This window comes from Copadichromis virginalis, linkage group LG5 (genome assembly GCF_057382275.1).
Source record: "Copadichromis virginalis isolate Kocher_CV1m ecotype Utaka linkage group LG5, C_Virginalis_male_GT1.1, whole genome shotgun sequence".
Taxonomy (NCBI): domain Eukaryota; kingdom Metazoa; phylum Chordata; class Actinopteri; order Cichliformes; family Cichlidae; genus Copadichromis; species Copadichromis virginalis.
Genome location: NC_140622.1, coordinates 35,433,036 through 35,453,575, shown reverse-complemented (window position 1 = coordinate 35,453,575; position 20,540 = coordinate 35,433,036). Strand labels below are relative to the sequence as shown.

The 20,540-nt window shown below is 38.6% G+C and overlaps 2 protein-coding genes and 1 non-coding gene across 6 annotated transcripts; 1 reads left to right on the top strand and 2 right to left on the bottom strand.

Annotated features, from left to right (window-relative positions):
* Window positions 1–455: 455 nt before the first annotated feature.
* manbal (mannosidase beta like) lies at window positions 456–3,807 on the bottom strand. Of its 4 annotated transcripts, none has more exons than XM_085457571.1 (3): window positions 3,645–3,807; window positions 3,116–3,303; window positions 456–923 (listed from the first exon to the last, which is right to left on the bottom strand). In XM_085457571.1, the coding sequence occupies exons 2-3, from the start codon at window positions 3,263–3,265 to the stop codon at window positions 813–815; spliced, it is 261 nt and encodes an 86-aa protein (XP_085313697.1). In that variant the 5' UTR covers window positions 3,266–3,303; window positions 3,645–3,807; the 3' UTR covers window positions 456–812. The 4 variants fall into 4 exon arrangements, with proteins under 4 accessions (XP_085313697.1, XP_085313696.1, XP_085313698.1 ...); XM_085457570.1 differs by having other exon boundaries at window positions 3,116–3,299; window positions 3,660–3,806; XM_085457572.1 differs by lacking the exon at window positions 3,645–3,807 and adding an exon at window positions 3,573–3,626.
* Window positions 3,808–4,971: 1,164 nt separating this feature from the next.
* Window positions 4,972–17,720, bottom strand: LOC146710214 (nuclear factor of activated T-cells, cytoplasmic 2-like). The gene is made up of 10 exons (XM_085457537.1): window positions 17,366–17,720; window positions 15,352–16,306; window positions 15,041–15,212; window positions 14,294–14,496; window positions 13,465–13,637; window positions 12,973–13,113; window positions 10,583–10,638; window positions 10,178–10,310; window positions 8,173–8,826; window positions 4,972–5,341 (listed from the first exon to the last, which is right to left on the bottom strand). The coding sequence occupies exons 1-10, from the start codon at window positions 17,484–17,486 to the stop codon at window positions 5,295–5,297; spliced, it is 2,655 nt and encodes an 884-aa protein (XP_085313663.1). The 5' UTR covers window positions 17,487–17,720; the 3' UTR covers window positions 4,972–5,294.
* Window positions 17,721–18,728: 1,008 nt separating this feature from the next.
* On the top strand, window positions 18,729–18,801 carry trnat-ugu (transfer RNA threonine (anticodon UGU)). The gene has a single exon. It is a non-coding gene; the product is annotated as a tRNA-Thr (tRNA).
* Window positions 18,802–20,540: the final 1,739 nt, after the last annotated feature.

Here is a 20,540-nt window from a genome sequence, read left to right as displayed (position 1 = left end):
AAAATAACTGCCCAGATGCACATCAAGATGGCCAGAATTTGTCTGGAATACTTGGATTAAAATCAAGACTTTATACAAGACAGTTCATGTAAAATATGTGCAATACTACCGCTTTAATAAAATGCTAAATGGATCTAAACGAGGTAATAAACATCCCAACCAAATGGCTTTCTGAGGGCATCAACGATTAGCAAAAATCTGATCACTGTTTATCTCGGAATTTTGAATACATTTAAACATACAGTCGTTGTATTACAAATTTAGAGTGAAAACACAACCTAGTACTTTTGGACAATGTGAGACTTTGGTGTATCATCTATGGCATTATGATTTACTACACCAAACCACAGTTTTATAAGGTATGTGTTTTGTCATACAGAAGGCTGGGTCATGATGTCCTTCTCATTTCTTTACATGAAACTGAGGTTTGGCAATTACTGTAAACTGCTAAGGTGGATGGCTGCAGAACACATTTATTTCTTCCTTGTTATTAACACACAATTCAACCAATGATATTCAATTGTTACAAAAGAAAATGTATAACAAACACAACCAATGAAATACGGTGTGTAACTAAATAAACTGTTGGTAAGCACCATGATAATGAGCTGTTTTTGTAATGTGTTGAACAGGATGTAGTTGGTCCTTTTCTTGTGCCTCAAATTCAACACACCTCTTTAATTTTTTTTAAATTGTTTTAAATTAGTGCTTATACTTGTAATAACGAAATTCTTATAACGTTGGCAATGACCCAACACACACATTCTCAAGGTAATACACACACGCGCGCGCACAGACATGCACACAGATATTTATCGCTTCTTTTTGCTCTCTTTCTTTGGTTTCTGTCGAGGCTGAGGTGTTGGTCCTTTAGGTTTCTTTATCTGTTCAGCAGCCTTTACGTCAGTGGACTCGGCTTCCTCCTGCAGAGCAAACACAGAGCACCCTGAACAACCTCCAAAGGAACAGTCTTTTCATTTGTCCTTGGCACTCACTTAAGAATGGAAATATAGTGATAAAAGTCCAGCATTTTACAACCATAACTTTAATAAAATAATGCAAATATCCACAACAACATACTGCATAGAAGTAAAAGCAATGGACATTGTACAGTGCAGTGGCCAGTGGTCAGAATAGAAGAGATGGAGGCAGATCACCAGAGTGCCGAACCCTGGAGCAGCTGAAAGAAGGATGTAGCTCACAAGTTAGAGGCTATTTAGGTCACTTTACATACTGACAGCCAGTTGATTCATGTATAACTAGTAAATATAATGCTAATGTCATTTTATTCATCATTTTTCCCCCATGTTGAACTTGTCATAAAGAGTGCGTTTAATTTGACTTCTTATCCACATGGGGTAAGTATTATACATTTTCAATGCTGTTTATACAGTTTGCAGTTTTCCATCTCTACATTAAACTATTGCAGTATTAACAGACAGTTGAATGAAATTCCCAGACAAATACTGTACACAGCAGACAAAAGAAACTGACATTTTTCAGCACTTTTTATTTTCTGCCAGCCTAGTTTCTGTGAGTGTAATCTTTCCCATTGTTCTGGTGGGTAAAAAAGATGAAATGGCGACATACTGTGGAGAGTAATCAGTGCATCTGATAATGATGCCTGAAAATAGAGTAATTTGACAGTGGATTTAATTGCTTTTGTCTATAAATAATCTCTCCTGACAGTTGTTATTATGGAGATTGTGAAAGTAGCCCCGTCTTCACAGACTTTCTAAAACAAGAGACTCAGCACTACACTTGCTAAGTGGCGCCCAGTTTCTCTGCATTTCTTTTTAGATCAACTTCTAAATGTGACAGGCAAAATATAATAAAAATTTAATTATTTTACTTTCAGTATTCTAATGTTAACATTAGCTGTTCCATAGTATAACTACGTTAATGTGTTTAACTCATTGGAAACCATAATGTAATCAATTAAACTCTTCTGTGACATAACAAAAGACATATGATGGATCTGTGTGGTGTTACAGCACAGCCTCTATACCATATATCACTCTAAAGCAGAGTAAAATAGCCTAAAAAGTGTAAATTAGGTTGATGATTACACATTAATATCTCCTTAAAAATGGGAATAGAATAAGTTAACTGTGATGTAACAAATGCGCAGGCAATTGTAGACATTTCCTAATGTATTTCTAATACACCTACAATTTTTACCCCCTCAAACTCATACTGTCATTCTAAGAATGAAGAAAAAAATAACATCGTGTGTAACAACCGAGAATAACAGTTGTTGGGTGCTCATGAAAGAGAAGAAAAACATCAGGATGGGCATATGGTGTACAGTGACAATTTGACTCAACTGTCCGCATTGTGCTTCAGTTCTATTGATTTGTGCATCCTTCTCTGTTTCACCTGAGCCCAGACTTATTCACATCCTTCCTGTGATGCTCAATGAAACCAACCTTACCCCAAGCTAAACCAGAGGGGAGGAGTATGCAGAGATCAATGGGTTACCGAGCTCTGTTAAATTTAATGTCAGAGTGTTCAGTGTGATGAAGATGGCTCTCTTTTAAGCTTGTTATAAACCATTGTCATGAGAATTTGCATGCATACAGTGTATGAATGTTTTTTTAATATTTGGTCCTACTGCTTTTACACTGAAGGAACTGCAGCTACTAAAACACAGATTAGAAAATCAATTTGTTCCTTTTGTTGGCTATTCATCACTAAAACAACCTACTCAGTCAGTAATTTTACTTTCACTTTGGCGACAAACTGAAATGAATTCACTGTCCCTTTTATTAAGTTGGAGGAGAGTCTTAGCCGTGCGTAGCATTTACTTGCACCAAAAGCCTCACAGCTGGATTGTGCAGCTGAAATAAACTGTAACAACAAAACCACACAGAACAGTAAAATAAACATAACTGGAGATGAAGCATACATTTATTTTGACCACAGAGAGTGCTTGATGATCACGATTTCAGAAATGTTGGGCTTTCATGTCAACAGAAAACCACAGTTACCAAAGCCGGTGGATAACTGCTCTAGTGATACTCAGATAACACAAAGAAAGCCTGACTATGCAGAACTTCCTTCACAGTACACCCCTCAGGATGGGCAAGCAAGCACACCTCTCTATAAGACCCACCTGTTCGTGGCCCTTGGATGAAGGGAAGATGACAGCCAGGATGCAAATAAGCTGAAAGATAGCACCGAGAAACAACCCATAGCGCAGTATGCTTTCTAGCAGGGTAGGCTCAGGGATCTCTGGAGTGGACAAGTCCAGTTCTGCAGACATGATGACCCTGCTCTGTTACGCTTCCTCCGGTGACCTGCCTGTGAAATCAACGTGAGCAACGGTAGAAGAAAGACATGTAAACCATTAAGTGACGACAGGGTGCATTAAAAAGAAAGAGAGAGAGAGATTATGTGTTGAGATGTTACTCTGCCTCATAGCGGCCACTTTTTAAACAGACTCTCTTAAAAATGTGAATGAAACAGACACTCTGCTCCACTGTACTCAAACGGACTAAAACTTAAACGCATTTCATGCTTACTTTATATATTTACTTTATTGTGGATACGCCTAGCTACCACATACTCACAGCGTTACAATGTAGCGAAGCACTTTGGCAAGACAGTGTTCGAGAGCGGAAAGTGGGGGGGAAAAAGCTCACCAGTGATGGAAGTACTTGCCTCGTTTTACCGCTACAGGAATGCAAACACCAAAGTCAGTTCTTCTAACGTAAAAAAGCTAAAGTAGTTCACAAAGGGAGAGAAAATAAATCACTTGTCGGAAATGACATCATAAATCCGCCATCTCCTTCCGCTCCGATAGAGGATTGGCTTGAAAACAACACCCTCTAACGTTCGTGGAGAAGAGTTTTTATTTATTTTATTTTTCATATTTTTAATCCTTGCGGAGAGATTTTATCCACAGTGAACAATAAATAAATTGAAAAGACAAAAAAAAAAAAATCTAAGATAAATTTGGTGAAATAAATGTCATCAAGGTGGCAAACGCTTCTTTTTTTCTCCAAGCAGAGTTTCTGTGCTTCACCAGCGATGATGCATGGCTGTTTTAGAGCCACTGCTTTACAGGAAATAAGTTTCCATCCAAAACCTCGAGAGGTTTTCACCCACTAAATATTTTACAGCCTCGCCTCAAAGATGAAGCGTAAAAGTTAATAAGTGTTGCTAATCAAGATAATTACCGCCAATATTTTCTCTCAAGTGTGCTTTTTAGTATTGCTGCATGTAGTATTACTGCATTTCTATGCAGTTTTTCCAAGTTCATATGAGCACGAATGAGTCCTTTCACACTCTCGTTTTCCCTCTTTCTATTGCAACGGTTATTAAAACCGTTTTATGTCATCAGGTTTCTCCTTATTTACTTCTGTAAAAAGGAGACAGTCAAAATGTGAGTCATGATATTAATACGTGAGTTCAGATGCAAAATGCTTTTAATACCTTTTAATTGCTGCCACCTACATTGCAAAATAGCTTTCCTGTTTACAATCAAATAATGGAGTAATTAAACCCGAAATAAATCTAAAACAATACTTTAAACATTCAGCTTGAAATTATCTTTGCAGAGAATGAAACAAAAAGGCAGTAAAAGATGCCACTCAACGAGCCTGGAGAACTTTTCCTGAAGACTAATTAAAGAAACTACAAGAAAGCTGCCTAAGAGAGTTCAGTCTGTGTTGAGGAAAAAAAGTGATCATACCAAATATTGACTTTCTTTCAAGCTGATTAGAACTGTGCAACCTCTGTTTTTGCCTTATATACTGTATTTACATTTATGTTTGTATGCTTCAATAAATTCACCTGTTTTTCAGTTTCCTACAAAAATATATAGAAATGAGGGCTAGCTCAAGGCTTTTGCACAGTGCTGTGTATTTTCTATTACTTAAAAAAGGTACACATTTATTATTTAGTTCCTTCTGCTTCCTATATGTAACAAAATGATTACAGTCAGTAAGTCAACACTCAAACACCATATATATATACAAAGAATTTGTTTAATATAAAAAATTTTCTACAAGCTTACAACGAGCAATTTTACAACTGTATAAACAGAAAGAAGTTAAACAAGTTAAAATAAAAGAGTATAATGAATATATGATCCAGTATTGTTACTAAGGCTGAAATATATGATAACAAAATGGAAATGGAGCTGACCCTTCAAAGTTGTACAGAAATATGGTATATAACGGATCAGTCTCTATCGTTTCGCTTAAATTACAGTTACTGAAGATTTATTGTTCTTGTTCTTGATGTCTACAGATTATGCTTAAACTTTGAGTGGCTTCAGATCAGCATGATCACTCTCCATTGTGGCCTCTCATGTCTCTTCTTATGATGTCATTCACTGGAAAACATTGAAAAGAGGGATTAAGAACTTTCATATTTGCAGCAAAAATGCAAGTTGAGCTGCTTATTTCTATTATTCTTAAATGCTATGCAGATATATATATATATATATATATATATATATATATATATATATATATATATATATATATATATATATATATATATATATATATATATATATATATATATATATATATATATATATATATATATATATATCCATAGGTCCCTCATCCTATTCATGTAGCCCCTTCCTTGCGCCGGGGTTACTTGCGTAGTAGCATTCCAACAACGCCCTGTTTTCGTCTCTTGCCCACCGATGCCTTCTTGTTCCAGTAGCCCACTTTTCGTCAGGGTGCCCTGGTTCCTCAACACCTGACGCGGACCTTGTTGATCCGGGCGACGTCCGAGCCGGTGTTGTGCCAAAAAGTGATTGTCTGCCAAAAACTGATTTCCGGTATTTGCCAAAAACTGATTGCTCGTATTTAAACTGCTATAAGTAACTTGTTGGGCTATAATATGTGAAACATATGTCAAATGCATCCCTCATGGATGACATAAAGTCATCTTGAGCCACAAACAACATTCGTGTAACAAGGTAGAAGCCGCAATCAGTTTTTGGCAGTGACTTTTATAGAACCTTTATTTATGCAGTTAAAAAAATCTCATTAACATTAAAAATGTCTTTTGTAAGAGTAAGTTGGCCAAGAGGACAGCAGAAATGGCAGCAAATATTACAATATTTCTGTAAAAATATTTTAAGTGGTGATAAAGGACCGGATTGGTTATAATGTAAGTACAATAGCAGAGAGTTGTAAAGATACTTGAAAAACAGATATTGTTTTAATTCTCTATATAACCCCTTTGTAAACCCTGTTCACCGAAGTCTATTTACGAACATACGTAAAGATATTACACATAAAAAATACACAGAAACACTGGAAATCAGTTTTTGGCAGACAATCACTTTTTGGCACAACACCGGCATGCCTTCATATTTATCTGTCTCGCTCATGTCTGCGGTAGGCTCGCTTAGCATAGGGGGTCTAGCCTTAGGACCCTTACTGGATACAGACGCCCCAGGCAGGAATCGAACTTGCGAGCCGTCTTCTTCTGCCATAAAGAGAAGAAGACGGCCGTAGTGATCGATGTAGCGGTTCCGAATGACAGCAATATCAGGAAGAAGGAACACGAGAAGCTGGAGAAATACCAAGGGCTCAGAGAAGAGCTCGAGAGGATGTGGAGGGTGAAGGTAACGGTGGTCCCCGTGGTAATCGGAGCACTAGGTGCGGTGACTCCCAAGCTAGGCGAGTGGCTCCAGCAGATCCCGGGAACAACATCGGAGATCTCTGTCCAGAAGAGCGCAGTCCTGGGAACAGCTAAGATACTGCGCAGGACCCTCAAGCTCCCAGGCCTCTGGTAGAGGACCTGAGCTTGAAGGATAAACCGCCCGCAGGGGCGTGCTGGGTGTTTTTATATATATATCTATATCTATCTATATAGATAGATAGATAGATAGATAGTGTTTTTAAAGCCCAATTGCAAAGATTTAAATTCTTAAAACAAACCTCAAGTTTGATCTGAAGGGTGAGAGGACCTTAAGTGCCTTATTTGTTCCCACCACCAGGTGTTGCCATAGTCAGACTTTTTGGGGCAGTTTATGCTTTTATTAAAGGTAGATAGTAGAGAATAACAGGAAAGGATGGGGAGTTGTGGGAAATACAACAAAAGACCTCAACTAGACTTGAACTTGAAAGAATGTTGTGGGTCGTGGTTTGCACTCTGGAGGCCTCAGCCATCAGTCCTCCCCAAAAATGTTCTAATTTTAAGCATAAATCAGTCTAATCGTGACTTTGCATGGCTGCAGTTATATTTACGTCCACTAGATCTCTCTGTTACGCAACATGGGTTTATCGACACTTATCAATGATTTCAGGATGTTACATCCTTACCTCTGATAGAAACAACATCCAAATGTAAAGTCTACATCAGAGACAAGAACAAAGTGCTTTTATTTATTTTTTTAACCATGGATGTAAATGTATCCGCATGTATTTGCCTGTACCATGTACTTTCTGTATCTTCCCTCAGCTACGGATGTGTAAACATAAACACTCTTCCACAGCAAAGCAGGTCAGGTTGCTTCAAAGCAGTGCCGCTGCTTGTTTCCCCATTCATTATCTACAAACACAGCAAAAACTCTAAGGAAAGTGCTTTGGGTCATACCAAGTTTCAAGTGAGCCCGTGATACTTTAACAAGCGTGTGTGCTTGCATGAGTGTGTGAAATGAGACAGTGAAAGTAAGACTGAAACAGACAGGAAAGTGGAGAGAAAGGCCCTAAAGAAAACCACAACGCAGGATTTGCAAGCATACAGTTGCAATATGCTTGTATGCACTGCAAATTGGACCACAAACACAAGGCTTCAGTATTTCACCTAACTGCTGCACCTTGTATGCACTTTTTTAATAATGTGTTTATATCACAGTGGTTACACTCGGAGGTGGGGGTGAAAAGCTTATCCTCATGACAAAGAATCATTAAATTTATAAACACAATAACAGCAAACATTTTTGTTCAGTCCCTTCCCAAAGTATGGCTGACTTATCTGTGCGCAAATATATTAAAAACAAAAAAACAAAAAAAACTACATATATAAAGATTCAGAAAGGATTAAACCTTGCCGACATTCCTGGGTGAAGTGGGAATTCTCGATGGAAAGGTTAAAAAAAACTGTCAGGCATAATTCCATGGTGGAAAAAATGTCAGGAGGACTTCAAGCATTCAAGCATTCAAGCATTCAAGCAGTACATAACATTATACTCACCATCCTCCAGATAGGCATAACTGAGGTTCTCTTGTTTGATCATGATTTTCTCTGGAGCTCGTTCCTCATGGTTTCCTCTAGCAGGGGCGATCTGGGCCAGAGGCTGCCCACCTGGGTCCACCCGACTTCCAACCTTTGCCTGGACTTGACTTTGAATGTATCTCAGAGGTGGCGACTTTCCTAGTGGTAGTGCTGTCTGCATGTAACCATGATTACTTGACATTGAATAAGGGTCAAACGAATCACCAACCTGAGGACCTTCACCCAATTTGGGCAAAGGGGTTCTGGCACTGACACACTGGCTGGGAGCAGAGGCTGGATGCGGAGCCATTGGGGAACCACCTAGTAAAGCGCTACTGCAGTTGCTGTAACGCTGATTCCCAGTGTGGTACAGCACTGGGTTGTTGACCAGAGTGCCAGGTCTTGACTGGTAATAGACTGGTTGATCATCCAGTTGATCTGGGGTTAACATGTGGGCTCGGGGGTCTACAGTGGTTAGATGGTAAAGTGCTGAGGAAACATTCAAGGCTTGAAGGTTGTTGTCTTGCTCCAGGGGATGGTACAGAGACCTCATTGACATGCCAGAGAGAGACTGATTATTTGAATAGCCATAAGAATTCAGCTGGTAGTCATCCAGTGGTTCTGCTTTAATGGCTGAAAAATAAAAACAATTATTATTAGATTTTTCAGAGAGTGAGAGAACAATGCAGGTCTGTCACTAGACCAGTATAAACAAACAGCCACAGTCATCTTACTTTGCATGTTAGCATGCTAACATTTGCTGATTAGTACTTACTTTCCTATTTACAGAGTAAACATAGGGATGATGTAAATGCCAGTAGTTTTTGCAGGTATTGTGTTATTAGACAAGGTGAAACCAAGTTTACTGGAAACTGTTCTCTTGAGACTTTAAATACAGTATATTAACTGAAATGTCACAGCAACTCAGCTAGTATAAAATGGGAAGAAGATATTTACAAAAGGAACATTAATGCCAGCGTATTTAGAAGCTCTCGAGTTATTTCAGTGATTGTGTGACCTAAAAAAAACAAGTCATTGCATCTCCAGTCATCTTTAGGTCTGGTGATAGTAAACACATGTAGGTTTCATAACCAGTGGCTGGAGTATAAATCAGTGTAGATTGAAATGGCTTTAAATTGTCAGCTGCAATGATGTTACGCTTCTTTCTCTACTTCTTAATAATCTTGCCTCATTTCACCTAAAAGCTATAAATATATATCTATATATATATAAACCAATAAACTAAAAGCCTTTTTTTGAAATTAGCCAGAGTGTGTCGGCGCTGTAATGTGGGTATCACATGTAGGCGTTAAAAAGGAAAACTATTTTTCCCTTTGAGAAGAAGTAAGATTTGCCCCCAACCCCTACGCAGTCTCTGTTGTGGCTGCAGTGTCAGCGTGCTGCTATAACTGATTAACTTCTGATTTCTGATAAAACTGCAGAACAGGAGTGTTATATCAGAAGTTTGTAACTGCATTAATCTACTTTTGGGGTTAAAATTTTAGAACTGTCAGATTTAATCTAACTAACATTTTGCAATTTCCTGTAACTTTTCTTTTGCTTTTTCTCATCGCTGATGGATGACTTAGCACACATTTGCCTCTTTTAGCAACATCAAAGTCAGTTTATGTTTTTTTTATGGTGTTTTTTTGTCATTATTTGCTAGCATAAGTTATGTAGTGCTATAATACAATATCTCTCTCCCGCAGAAAGATATCTGACAGATTACTATTATTAATGTTATTTCAACAGCTGTAACAGAAGAATTTCCCCAAAATGGGATTAATATAGTATTTTACTTCACATGCAGGGTTACATTATGCTGACAAGGTAATAATAAGATTTCCAGTGCTGACATTCAAATTCAAATTCAAATCCAGGCTGGGAAATGTTGACACTTGAATCACCTTCCTATTTCTCAAACATAGGAGGTACGCCTGTTTTCTCCGTAATAACAGAGCTGAGATGACTAAGAGATATACACCTATCATAGGAGTGTAGACGAAGTGCTGAGGCTGACTGCGTTTCTTTTTCCCATTGATGACGCAGAAGTTGACTTTGGCCGGCTGGCAAATGCTCCGGTCTCGATATGGAGGGACTTCAACAAACAGCATGTTCTATTGATAGAATGAGAAAAAAGGTCACGAGTCAGCTGGCACAAATCTCTACCTGTCAGGTCAAAATTAGTACAAGAAATAACACTTTTATGATACGATGATATGTGATTAGCACATTCATGTACTCAGTAAACTGAAGACACGGGCTTTACATTTTGATTTCTGTTTTGAGCACGTGTAAGCATGTACAGTTACCAGACAAATGACTTTAGCATGCATCTTACAAAATGTGCATCATAGTTTATGTGTCAGTAAAAGGGAAGTTAACTTACAGCTTGAGTTTTATCTCTGTCCACAGTGGCCTCCACTTCCCAGATCTGCTGTCCATCTGAAATTAAAAGGAATAGTTTTTGCAGGTTTGAGTCCCATTTTGGAAAATACGTGTTATCTGGTTTTTTTTGTTGTTGTTGTTGTTGTTTTTTGTTTGTTTGTTTTTTAGCACAGCTTAATTTAGCATAAGGGCTAAACAGCGTGGTCTACTCTTGGTCTACTGACTGCATCACTAAGACTCTAAAGCTCAGTAAATAGCATTTTATATTTGATTTGCTTCATTCAAAAGAGTTGTGGTTTATGTGCTGGACTATTTTATGGCTTTGGAGGTGGCTGGCAGATATTGCTACCATCTTACTCATCTTACTACAGGCTCACAAGCTGCTGAGAGTAGTTTTATTTTTTACCACAAAATTATATGTGGTGGTGAAGTGGCAAAGAATCCTGTAGAAACCAAAAATGTAGCAAAAAACCAAACAATTTCTACAAGTTTAATCAGCTGGAAACAATAATTCAAGCAATCAGATGATATGTCAGGACTTTTATTAACAGTACAGTAAGCACATTTGTCACAGACAGTGGAAAACAGGGTTCTCTTTTATGTCTGGTTTAGTGTTTCATTCCCATCTAAAGTTTTTACCTGCTGTTTCTGCTTTCTACCCACACAGTGAAAAACACAAAGCCTCTGCTCTGGGTCTTAGTCTTTATCAGTCTGTCTAACCACATCCTGTTGCATAAAACCCCACGCCAAGCAACAAGGAGGCTTTACATGCTTTCAGTTGTACCCATCCTTCTCTCAAACTATGTAACCCTACAATTTTGTGTGGGCAGAACAAGCAGTGACGAGGTGAGAAATTTCCATTTAGAAGTAAATAAAAGTTGCTACTGCCAGCAAAACAGTAAATGTTTAAGTTAATGGTTAATTTTATCAAAGGTAGATGTGGGGGCTGGAGGAAGAAGTGCGTCACTGAACGTTGAGTTATCCTGGGTGATATGCAAATAATCTAAAAATACAAATACTGCACGTGTACATGGACACACGTAAGTGGGATACTGGGAGACCAACACAGGCTCAATTTTAAATCCTCAAAAAAATTAAAATCTGAAAAAAAGTTTGAAATCACAAGTGAACACACATGTCAACAATCCTTCTAATTACATAATTATGGACTGTAGATAAAAGATAGAAATAGCCACAGTGATGCCACACATTAGTTTGTAAACTTTCAGTTTGTTGTTCTGGCCTCACTAATTTTTTTAAATTTTTTTGTAACTATAAGGGACTATATTTGAACAGGAGGATACAGTGAAAGTTAGCAGCCAAGGCTAACATGTTTGGCTAACAAGGTGTATCATTAAACCCATTATAACTGTACTAATGTGCATCTTTTTCATTTTGTTTTAGCTCAGCGCTATTAATATTGAATTTATCTAAGTAATAAAGTTAGTAATTAGTAGTTTGTGCTTTTTATACTTTTATGCTTTGTAGACAATCCAATTTGCTTCTTTGTCTCCTCCATATTTTTTTGCCCTTAATAACACATATAATACTTAAAGTGGGTTACATAAAGCATGCCTCGAAGGCACCACTTGAGGAACTGCAGTTTTTGGCACTTTTGTCTTAGCTTGGGAATAATTCTACATTTTAAATAAAATTCCCGTGTTATTTGTGCGTTTTTACAGTAATTACAAAGGGTATGGACTACTACCACCAACATTCGGCTTTGTAAACTCAAGTTTGAACTTTTCTTTGAGTGGCTAACCCAACGATTAACAACAGAAATATGATGTTTTGATGAGCTTTACTGAGATTTTTTTTGTTTCTTTCTGAGTCTATAAACTGTGAAGTACCATAATATCACATATGAGGGCTTCAACCTCTTAGCCTAAAACTGAAGTTCCTTTGAGCGTGGCTGCAAAAACAAGTTAGTCCCTATAGACCTCTTTGTTAAAATGTTAAAAATTTACAGGGGAAATAAAATAAAGTCATAAGTACCATACCAATTGTTAGTCACCCATTTAAACATTATGTAACATGTCTCTCTCTTGTAAATGAGACATTGACTATCAATGGGATAACCTGTATAAATACAGGTAAAAATAATAATAATAATAATAATAATAATAATAATAATAATAATAATAATAATAATAATAACAACAAAATAACAAAATTGTTAAGCCTTGATGCTAACTGGCTACATGTGGTAATTGCTGGCTCAAGCTCCCCTTCAGTAAACAATGTGCAGTGTAGCACAGGGGCCACATCTACCCTTTACAAACTACCAATACAATCTTTGGGTGGCTCTTCTACAGTAGCTTTCAAAGAAGACCTTAGAAGATTCATTCCACCAAAGACAGACATTTGTGATTAAAAAAAAATACTCCTCACCTTGTGTTTTCTCCGAGAATATCACCTTTGAGTCAGATGTAAAATTCTGTCCAGTAAGGACCATTTGTTGACCACCGAGTACAGAGCATTGGTCCAGGTCCTGCCTCTCGACTGCAGGGAGCTCCTGAGCTGAACGCTGAGCTGTGAAAACATGAGCAGCTTTATTGTCATTGTAACACTAAAGTATACTGTATAGTGGGATCAAATCCAAGGCAGTTGCACTATTGACCATTATAGACTGAAGAGTATTCACATTAAGGCTAGTACCTTTTTTCTGAGCAGTCAGCAATACATCTACAAGTGGTGTGTCAATGTTAAATAATATAAACCAACATGTTTGCCAACATTTGCTAACATCAACCACCAAAAGCTAATGAGAAAGAATATAAATACAAAAATACAGAGCAGCCGACAAAGCTTCAGGGTCTACAGTGACTCTCATGATCAAGCAGAAAGAAAGAAAACGCTCATATGCAACAAAATACTTCTTACAGCATTCAATAGGATGAGAGGCCACTTGAAGAGACATGAGGTGGCCTCCAGATTGAGGAATGTGGACACGAAAGACCAAGCGCACGCGTGTGTTTTTTCGTCCAATATCAGTCTCTCCATTTCTTAGTTCAATGTCAGCATTTCTCAGCTTCAAGATTCCAACGCAGTCAATCCTTTATCATGAAAGAGAAGACATATGACATAAAATCAGTGCTCAAAATGATATTTCTGTCGTATTTATAAAAAATTTGATTTTCTTCACAGTCCACGCAGACTGTCTTTGTTCACATTTAACTGATGCAATCTCTGCTATTTCAAATATTCAGTCAGTAAAAAGCTCTTTTTTTTTTTCAAAGCAGCCAAAGTAGTGATCTCAGGCATTTTCATGGAAAAAGAAACTTCTTTGATTTTGTTTGCTATTTGCTGTTGTGACTCATCATATGTCACGTTCATCAAACCAGTTTTGGTTGCTGCTGCAAACACCCAGAGTTTGCTAGGTCTTTCTTGGAAAAACTCTCTGGCACACAGGAAGTGGTGCGTTTTATGTATCAGTTGTCAGCAGCAGCAACATTTTTGGAGGGAAAAAGATGAAAACCTTGCGTAGCTATAGCTTGTAGTATTTAAAGATTTAGCACAGTGGAAAATCAAAAGAAAACACATGACGACTCAGGTTGCTGTATCTCCACTCTGAGCCTTATAGTGCTAAATCACCTCAGTGGTCTCTCTTGGTTGAAAAACACAAGTGAACGACTTGTGGTGAAATGTTGACACATACTCTAGGCATTTGTGACGTATGATTGAGAATCCCCTTGGCATTAGTTTTACTCACACAACTCTCATGTGGCTCTTTGGCTCCAGAGGGATCTCCAACACTTTAGTGCCGTTGATCATCCTCTCCATGCTGGGTGTGGTGACGGTCTTCCCGGTGATGCGGTGGACCTGGTAGAAGGCGTGGGGTTTCAGGAGCCTCTCATCGGCTGTTCCAATGAAGATCTGCAGCGCCAGTGCGGATGTGCCTTGGTAGCCACGGAGCTGGTGACAGCAACAAGGGCAGTTAAAATGTATGCTTCATACTGAACTAAATAAACTTTGAGATCATAAAAGTCCATGCCTTTTGAGAAAACATTTACACCACACAATAAATCTCTTGTGTCTGTGGGAAAGAATTCCCATGCAAACTGGCAAAGCCAGAACACTGCTTTGCATAATCCATTTGTGTAGCATGACTGGGAAAACTGGTAATGGAGGCCCATTTTTTTACTTTCCAGAAACAGTAAATAAAGGACACCATGCACTAACATTTATATGCTCTTTTTGTGGGTTCTTGATTTGTAATTATAACTGTGTTTATTTGAGCAGATTGAATCAATGCATGTCTAAATAATCACACATGCATTGTGGAAGCACTGACATGTTATGGGGCTGTTTCTATATTTGCATGAGTATCAGCTTTACACAAAGACGTTTATCAGGAAATATCACCCCAGCATTTACAATCTCCCACTCCCTCTCTCTGGTACAACTACCACGCGTTCGTTTCCTCTCCTTTCTTGTATCTACATATGAATCCCCACACCTGAACCTCCGGGTGCCCTCCATTTGGTGTCTTGACAGCTCCTCGGCTGCCCTCAGTCTCATAGTGAGCTCTGTGATGCGATCTGGGCTGTTGTTGGATCAGTAGCTCATACTGGCCCGTCTGATTGGGAAATGACCACTCTAAAGATGGAAGTGGAGCCAAGGTGAGACCACTGGAAGAACGAAAGAGTTCAAAAAAGAGAAGTTTAGATTTAAAAAATCAAAACGAACCTTGTACCATAGTAGCTTATTAAAACTCATTAAAAACGACACATATTTCTTGTAAGTGATAAATTAAGACAAACATAACACCTGAATGTGGATCGTCCACTATGATGGAGTGAATGAGAAGGAGGCCACACAGTTGGGAGCATGTAGAAGGTCTCAGGTTTGATCTCAGCTCCACCCCTACTCATCTTTTCTTGCTCAATAGCCCAGTCGTAACCCTCGCCATATACACAGTCCTGTATTTTGGCCCTTCCTGGACTGCTATTCAGAATCTCGTCCAGGCCAGAGGTTGCGGTCTGAACTTGAGGGTGAAACTCAGCTTGAGCCTGGTATTGGTGCAAGTAGTAGGACCCCTGCTGATCGTGGGGTGATGGGATGGGGCTAGGACTCCGGGAGCGCTGCTTAACAGGAGTGCCCTCCTGACTAGAGTGGGTCTGACCGTAGAAGCGTTTGCCTCGCTGCGGCGAGACAGACCGGGAACGCTGATGGGGGAGTGGTGAAGCAGAACGATTCTGTGGTTGGAGATAGGTCTCATCCGTGATGCTGTTTCGAGGTGAGGCTCCTGGAGAGGAGTGGTTAGAGGATGTATGGATGCCCTGCAGGCTTGAGCAGAGGTCCAAGGGATTCAAGCCCATACCACAGCTCCCTACATTAGATGGCGACACACATGGAGATGCCAAGGGAGAGTAAGTATCTGCTCCCCAGCCAGTGGAAGAATTACTGCTGGCAGGGCTAACGCACTCTCTGTAGGATCCCCGGGCTTTAGATGCAGGACTTGGCTCTAGGGTTTGTGAACTGAGAGAGTCACCAGATGGAGTGATCTCAATCCTGGGGCTGGGAGCAGGGATACCGACTCGTGATGTCAGCCCCATGGTGTCAAACACAGCTCCTGATAGGTTTCCTGCGTTGGTGCTGTGAGAGGAGGTGTCCTGGTTAGAAGTTGGTGGGTTAGAGGTGGAGATGTATGCATCTTGAGGCTGGACCACCAGTAGAGGAGGCTGACTGTCATTGTCAAGGAGACCACCAGTGTCTTCTGTCACTGATCAAAGAAGGGACACATTTTAGCACACAGGTCAGAATATCTGATTACTACAATACTGCTATTACCATGTGGTAACTTAAAGTGGACTTAAAGATAGTCAGTGTTTCAAATATGAAGTAACACACTTCACTTTTTTCATTCTTGCATCTATATGATATCCATGCGAGCAGATTAATGATTAATATGGTCACCTCAAGTACATGGCTCTGGCTTCAGCACAGAGCCTAACCGGTTTTCGGTTTTAAACACTTTGTTTGGGACAGCAACTCAGAAAAAGTTGGCATTAAAGGAAGAGACACCTAAAACACCTAATTTCAGAGAGAAGATGAAGCAAGGCGCTGCATGAAGGCAGAATATAAAGTAAAACACGATTATTTTGTGAATAATATTTTTTAAATTTTCCTAATCATGCAAAGCTACTCTAGTTGAGTCCAAAAATAAAGATATGGAGCTGAAAATGAACATAATCGGTTCCCTTTAAAGTTTTTTTTTGTTTTGTTTTTTTTACCTAAAACATGTTTGAACAACATTTTCTCTTAATAAAAATCTATAAATTGAGAATATGCCAATGTTGGGGATGCGAGAGCTGGTTTTGCGTTTCCTCTCCCCAGTAAAGCTATTACTATCATACTGAACAAGTGTTGGTTTTAGTCAGGATGCCAAAAATGAAGAGGCTTGCAGATACATATTCCAAAAAACAAACAAACCATTCATGGTACTATGAGGATCGCTTAATTTTGAATCTACTTAACTATAATCTGTCGCACTCCTGTTTACTTTCCATTCAAAAATAGAAAAAAGGGTCTTGGAAGCCCTCTTGATCTTAGATTAAAAACAAAAGGATGATGATTATCGATCAGTGTATAATGTCATAATGTCAAGGTCTGGGAGCTAAATTTTCATAAAAATAAAACACAACACAGTAGTTACAGACGCATCCTCAGCTGAGAAAACGTGGGCTTGGCGGCAATAAGATCATGAAATGCCTTTAAAAAAATAAATAAATAATAAGATACTATGTTTAGAAAAATGCATATGCAATTTATGTATACACACCTTTATCACAGCCAACAGAAAAATCCGGTTGATTATACAGAAAAAGGTCCGAAAAGTCTAACTCCTCCTGGTTTATGTCTTGGCCCAGGCCCTCGGTGAGCCCCAAACCTCCAGAAGTCATCTCCAGCTCGGAATAAACAGGTTTGAATCCCGACGAACGTAACTGTTGTAATAGCTTTTGCTCAAATAAATCGTCACTTTAATTAAGGCGCAGCGTGGATAATTAACGCAACGGACGAAGTTACAGTACTTCACAGATGCGTTCAAAACATTAGAAACTGCGCAAATAAAACATCTAACTGAGCGAGGTGAAAAAAACGAGCGGTGTCAGACGCTTCCTGTCACTGCTGATGATGACAAGCAGGCCTCATCTCTTCCTGTCTAAGTTAGGTAGGCTGATTTTTTTTCTAAGATATAAAATCTATAACGTCTGCTGATATCAAATCATAAAAGTCGGATTCTTTTTTACACATTTTTCTTTTCTTAAATGCACCTTTTATTCCTTCGTATTCGACCTAGTTATCTTTTTTTCGGAGACAAAAGATTTTATTCAACTGGGCACCATAAAATTTACGACTGACACACCTCTTTTAACTCTACCTGTTTTTGTTCTTATGTGCAGCTACTATCAAATATGTGTAATATGAAATCACATATCGATATTTTTTGTTGGAGAAATCTGTGAAAATTAGACGATTCTCCATGATCCTAGCCCCAATAAAATCGTACTTACAATCTCTGGTCAGTAGGTGGCCGTATTGCACAATTACCGCCAACACCCTTTTTTTTTTTTTAAATTGCTGTTCAAGTTAACTCAACTTGACTTTGAGACGTTCGTAAATATATTGATTGCTGCACTTTGACATAAACTTACTGTAGTTGTGGTTTTGACAGCTCTACTTCCTGTTATAAAGCAGATGAACATTTAGCAACCACAATTCACACTTTACTCGACATAAGGTTTCTCTCATTCATTAAGCTCATTTCTAGCTCGTAAATTCTAGTCTTACACTCCCCTAAAGTACTTTATCATTCACATATAAATAAAAATCAGAACAATCCTTCTTTATCTTATTTTGACCCTCAGTTCATCCACGTGCCCTTCTTTCCTTTAAGCTTCCCAAGCAGAGGCTTTGAGCAGCAGGTGGGTGGGGTTGTTTTTTTCCCCCCAGCCAGAGCCGTGTGCCGGAGATGACCATATAAGGAACCCCTCCTTCCTCCTCCTCCATGACATCATACAGAGCCAAGGGCGTTAAAAATGAATATGAAAGGAAAAATCTAAAGCAGTTTTGTGTTTCATAGCGATTAGTTGCTCATATGCCTCTCTTATATCAAGTTTTATGTGCCTCGGCATGCATGACCAGGCTCTATAGCTCAGTGGTTAGAGCACTGGTCTTGTAAACCAGGGGTCGTGAGTTCGATCCTCACTAGGGCCTGCATTTGTGAAATTTATGTTATCTGAATTGTTTACATAAGTAATTAATATGTGTCATTTAAACCAATCTCAGGAAGAAACATAACCTCTTGGGAATTTTTAATGCTACACTCAGTCACAGAAATATTGTATTTTACTTTACATGCAGAGATTTATAGAAAAAATTGTCATGAAAATTACATAAAGAAAGTAAGATTTTTTTTTTTTAAGGTATTCTACTTCCATCAGTTCTCCTGAGTACTGAGACTGTTCATAATCGCTGTTGAGCAGAGTAACCATTTCAGGTTTACATATCGAAATCACCCGAGGTCACAGCTAAGTTCTTTGCGCACATGGCACTTGTGAAAATAATTAATCAAAAAGTGAAGCGATGTGTATGGATTGCTTTTTATGTAAGAAACTCCTCCTGTAATCAGCCTTCTCAGTCCAGAAAGCGTCCTCACAGGAGATTTCTAGTTCCAGCAATCGGTGGAATATGAACTCAGATCCTTATTCTCGAGTAAAAAGTATTTACAAAAAGTAGTGTAAGTGTGTATGTAATGTATGAGATCACGAGCCAAAACGAGGGATCACGAGGGATGATTGATAATGGATTGGGGTTTTTCTCCTTTGTGCATATGTGTGAAATATTAAGTAGTTTTACATATTTTGTACTTTAAGTAGTTATTTAAAATGAAACCACCTGGGAGTTCTACAAGGGAAGTTCATCATCAGTCTTTGCTGAAGCTGCTCAAGACTCATAAAGTGACAAAAGACCTGACAAGATGGAGGTTTTTACTGAGGAGCTGCCAAACCAAAAACTATTTTTCATTTTTAAGAGTGCTTTGTACTTTGTTTTATGTCAAACATTGACCTGAAAACTAAGCAGATCTGTCAAATAAATGCACTGAGTACAACACAGGATATGTAAGTCCAGGATCTTTATTTTATTTTATTAAACTGAAGATTTTGCAGTGTAATACTGAAAATCTGATGTTACTTCAGGGCTTTGTTTATTGATTGATTGTTGATTAAGCGTTGTTGTTTTTTTATTGATCCCTGCGTAAGCTCATTCTGTCTTTGTTTAACCCATCTGAAATACTTAAAAACAGTGGGGGGGAAAACAGGGACTAAAACAGTGCTTAAATCGCTTCACTTGATCTTTTATTATAATTATTAAGTTCAGTTATAATTTCATAATTTACTTTCATAACACTAGAAATCCCACTGAAACATCAGACTGTGGGATTGTGTAACATGTTTTTCACATTGTGCATTTGAGGAATCCATCACTTTAATGGCAGGGGCGGAGCAAAAGGGTGAAAAACAATAAGTTTTGTTAGTTTTGAAAGATGCACTCCCCCTCATGCACCTCATAGTGGTTTGGTCCATTGCCTACTATTACCTAACTTTTACTTTACAAACTGTAAACAAAGGATATGTGAGACACTGCTATGTACTTGTACCACTCAGTAAAAGCAAACATATTTACTGTCATGGTCCTGCGACCATGACTCAGTGACTTTATGTTTATGTACTTATTGTTATTACTTTCATTATTATTCATGGCTGTTTTGGGATGGTTTGTGTTTGGGATTTTAGACACTGGGTTCTGGGTTTGTGCTCCCTCTGTTGGTCCCTGGTGTTAGTGTTCCCCTGTCTCGTCAGGTTAATCAGGTCCAGCTGTTTCCCCCATCTGTGTGTGATTTCCCAGTGTCTCTTTGTGTATTTATAGCGTGTGATTTCCTCTGCTCCTCGTCG